General features: G+C 39.6%; 1 protein-coding gene across 1 annotated transcript; it reads left to right on the forward strand.

Moving 5' to 3' along the window:
- Positions 1-1149: 1149 nt before the first annotated feature.
- Positions 1150-1771, forward strand: LOC133312482 (uncharacterized; the record flags this gene model as incomplete). Its single annotated transcript, XM_061513682.1, has 1 exon — positions 1150-1771. A coding segment is annotated over exon 1 (622 nt), but the record flags the coding sequence as incomplete, so codon positions are not given.
- Between the last annotated feature and the right edge of the window lie 63 nt (positions 1772-1834).

Raw genomic sequence — 1834 nt, forward strand, 5'->3', positions numbered from 1 at the left:
CTGGTTTTTTTTTAGAAAACTGATTTTGCGAGCACTTTGCAAGTTGTCGTTCTGGGGCTACAGACCTCCGAATGAGGCATAATTTATATGCACGTAAAGCCCCAGATGTGTACTTTCAGATTATATACAAATTATGTTCAAACTATGTAAGCACGACTTATTGTGATTTTTGCAAGTCAGCAGGTTTTTAGAAAAATACACTGAATTCGCGAGCACCTTGCGAGTTCTGTTTCGTGGGGCTATTCACTTCCGAATCTCTTATAATTTATATGTACGCGAAGCCCCGGATGTCTAGTTTCTCCGTAGCATTAAATATTTTTTAAGCTGTTGAACTCGATTTTATACAGATTTTATAAGACAGCAAGGTTTTCTGAAAAGTTTAGAAATTTCAGCAAGCAGTTTTTTTCTTGAAATTACCACTGTTTCATAAGAAATTTAATTTCACTCTAAGGTTTTTAATGAAGAATTAAACCTGAAACTTTTAAATTGGATAAGCTTTCATCTTAAGTTTTTAAAAATTGAGTTCTTTACCGCTCCCACTCTAATACGATTTAGAAAACAACTCTCTTGGATGCATACAAGAGAGGGTGTTACACTAATTGGTATCAGAGCAGTTTTGATTCATGGTTTTTGTTTGTTTGACTGTTGAATTTTTGCTGTTTGTACTTGTTTGCTGACTTGTCTGTTGTTTGCAATTAAGTGCAATTGACTGTTTGAGTGCTTATTGGTTATTGTATGACTACATGCTGAATTGTTTGAGATATAGTATTGTTTCAACTAGATTGTGAGAATTATTTGTCGACTACTATATGTTAAAATTGCGCTACTGAACATTTTGATGTTTAGTATGACTGTCTAAATTGACTGTTGAATTATTTACTGATTGCTGTGTTGTTGCTGCTTGAATATAACTGTTAAACTGTCTGCTGGCTGCATCATGTTATTTGTTTAAGATATGTGACTGATAAGTATCGAACTATCCCTGTTAGTTGCAATAGATGTACTAAAAAGTTAAGTTTATATAGCAATAGGAACAGATGTATTGCCAACTTATCTGATTAGAACACGAGTACCTACTTGGAATTGCTGTCATTTATATCTTGCGGTGAGTCTGATCAGCTCATGTCATGATATTGTGAGTGCAGAAACATGGCAGGTACCCGCGGTTCCACTCAGGGAAGAACAAGCAATGCACCTGATGAACTCATTACTACGGTTTGGGGGTTGGCCACGTTTGTCCAGAACATGAGCCAAGAATGGCGAGAATATCGGCAACAGAACCCGAACCAACCCCAAATGCCCGACAATGCTGAGGAAATTTCCCGACGGAGGTTGAAAGACTTCCGCAACTTCCAACCACCTACATTCGAAGGTGGAGATGACCCTGAGGCTGCAGCAAGATGGCTGCAGATGATCGAGCACATATTCGAGCGAATGGGATGTCCGGAGGAACAGAAGACCGACTACGCCTTATACCAGCTGATGAGAGAAGCTTTGACTTGGTGGACCGGTGCGAGGGCTCTGCTGCGAGCTCAAAATGTTGATCTGACTTGGGCCGTGTTCAGACGAGTCTTCCTAGACAAGTATTTTCCGAAGGCTATGAGAAGAATGAAGCACACTGAGCTGCTATCACTAAGGCAGGACAACATGACTGTCAATGAATACATTACTACATTTGGGCAGCTGATGGAATATGCCAACTTTGATCGGAACATCTATGACGAGGAATGGCAGATTGAGAAATTTGAAAGCGGACTACATCCAGAGATCCGTAAGCTCATCCTGACTTCTGCAAACCGTACACTTCCAGAATTAATCAATCAGAGTCGGCAAG

This window comes from Gastrolobium bilobum, unplaced genomic scaffold (genome assembly GCF_033153095.1).
Source record: "Gastrolobium bilobum isolate Gb01-03AN ecotype WA unplaced genomic scaffold, APGP_CSIRO_Gbil_v1 utg35549, whole genome shotgun sequence".
In the NCBI taxonomy this organism is placed as follows: Eukaryota; Viridiplantae; Streptophyta; class Magnoliopsida; order Fabales; family Fabaceae; genus Gastrolobium; species Gastrolobium bilobum.